The sequence below is a fragment of the Rana temporaria genome, chromosome 9 (genome assembly GCF_905171775.1).
Source record: "Rana temporaria chromosome 9, aRanTem1.1, whole genome shotgun sequence".
NCBI classification, from domain to species: domain Eukaryota; kingdom Metazoa; phylum Chordata; class Amphibia; order Anura; family Ranidae; genus Rana; species Rana temporaria.
The window spans coordinates 169,809,295-169,810,991 of NC_053497.1; the positions used below are offsets into that span (position 1 = coordinate 169,809,295).

Sequence of the window (1,697 nt, forward strand, 5' to 3'; positions counted from 1 at the left end):
TGTACTGGGAAAGCCTATCAGAGCCACTTCCGCACAGCCAACCAGCTGTCCTTATTCAGATAATCGGCGCCCAATGTCCGGTTATCTGAATAGGCTGGCCACAATAACATACACTCATGTAATGCATGAGTGTATTTTTTTTGCGCGGCACTGCAAAACAAATTTTTAAAAGCCTTAAAGGGCCCGTTTTTTTTTTTTATGACAACAGGAGGGGGGGGTGGCGCCCGGGCGCCCCCTATGGATGGGCCACCACTGCATTACACTTGTGGTCATTGGTATAAATTGCCCCCTTACAGATAGCTAAAAAGATCAATGATGTCAGTGGGAACCTATCTGAAAGGCAGAAATTGCTCATTGCTCAAGAAACCTTGTAGGAACCTCTGGAAGAACCTTAGGCTTCCAAGAACCCTGGTTGAGAAACTCTGCTTTACACGATTACATTGGCTTTATTCACTTTCCTTTAAAAGGTAACATTTCTCATGTCTGCTTTAGAATTTTTCTTAGAGAAGTTTTGATGTCCTTGTTTCTCAGGCTGTAAATTAACGGGTTGAGCATTGGGATAATGACACTGTACACAACACTGATGTCCCGATCATAGGTCGGCGAGTAGATGGAGCCTGGTCGAAAGTACATAAATATAATTGTGCTGTAGAGGAGGATGACCATGGTTAGGTGAGATGAACAAGTAGAGAAGGTCTTCCTTCTTCCTTGGGATGACTTCAGAGCCAACACAGCTCTGATAATTAGCACATAGGATACAAGGATGAAGAGTAATGGGCTAAACACCACAATAGAGGCTTCAATAAAGCCAGCCTGGTTTAGAATTTCTGAACCACCTGAACAGGATAGCTGCATTATTACAGGAAGGTCACAAAAGTAGTGGTCGATTACCCATCTACAGAATGGCCGATAAGTAGTCAGCACAATGCAGAAAGCAGAGTGGAGGCACACGATAATCCAACAGAAAGCCACCAGAAATTTACAGGTCCCACTGTTCATAATAATCAGGTAACGTAGAGGGAAACAAACTGCACAGAATCGGTCAAAGGCCATGACGGTCAACAAATAACTGTCCATGTTGGCCACTGCCAGAAACAGGAATAGCTGGACAATACAGCCATGGATAGAGATGTGGGTGTCTCCAGACAGGAGGCCATACAATGTCCTTGGAATGATAATGGAAGTAAAACATACATCCACAAAGGCAAGGTTCCCCATCAAGACATACATTGGGGTGTGAAGTTGTAGCTGTGAAACAATAAGCACGAGGATGAATGTGTTTCCAGCAATACAGAAGACATAGGAAGCCAAGAAGAAGGTGGAGAGAGGAAGGATAAGGTGAGGTATATCAGAAAATCCCAAAAGAACAAAGCCAGTGAGAGTCTTATTCTCAGGCGGCTCCATATGTATATTAAACAGTTACAAATATGAAGAAAAGATTAGGATCGCATCATGGTGCCAAACATCTGAATGAAAAAATATAACCTGTTTTAAAATAAATCATGGGGCATAAGACATTATACAGAATAACAAGATCAGAAGAAGGCTACACTGCACAGAAAAAGTTGAATAAGACATTAAAGATTATCTAAATCCATACATTATACCATACATTACAGCAAATACTGTGTACATTCTCCTAAGCTGTCAAACAGCGTAATCCCTTTCCTTTGTGTATGTCATACCTTTAGTTGATT

The 1,697-nt window shown here is 41.8% G+C and overlaps 1 protein-coding gene across 1 annotated transcript; it reads right to left on the reverse strand.

Moving 5' to 3' along the window:
* Positions 1 to 450: 450 nt before the first annotated feature.
* On the reverse strand, positions 451 to 1,462 carry LOC120914494 (olfactory receptor 5V1-like). Its single transcript, XM_040325169.1, has one exon. It carries the CDS (start codon positions 1,402 to 1,404, stop codon positions 478 to 480), a length of 927 nt encoding a protein of 308 aa, XP_040181103.1. The 5' UTR covers positions 1,405 to 1,462; the 3' UTR covers positions 451 to 477.
* Between the last annotated feature and the right edge of the window lie 235 nt (positions 1,463 to 1,697).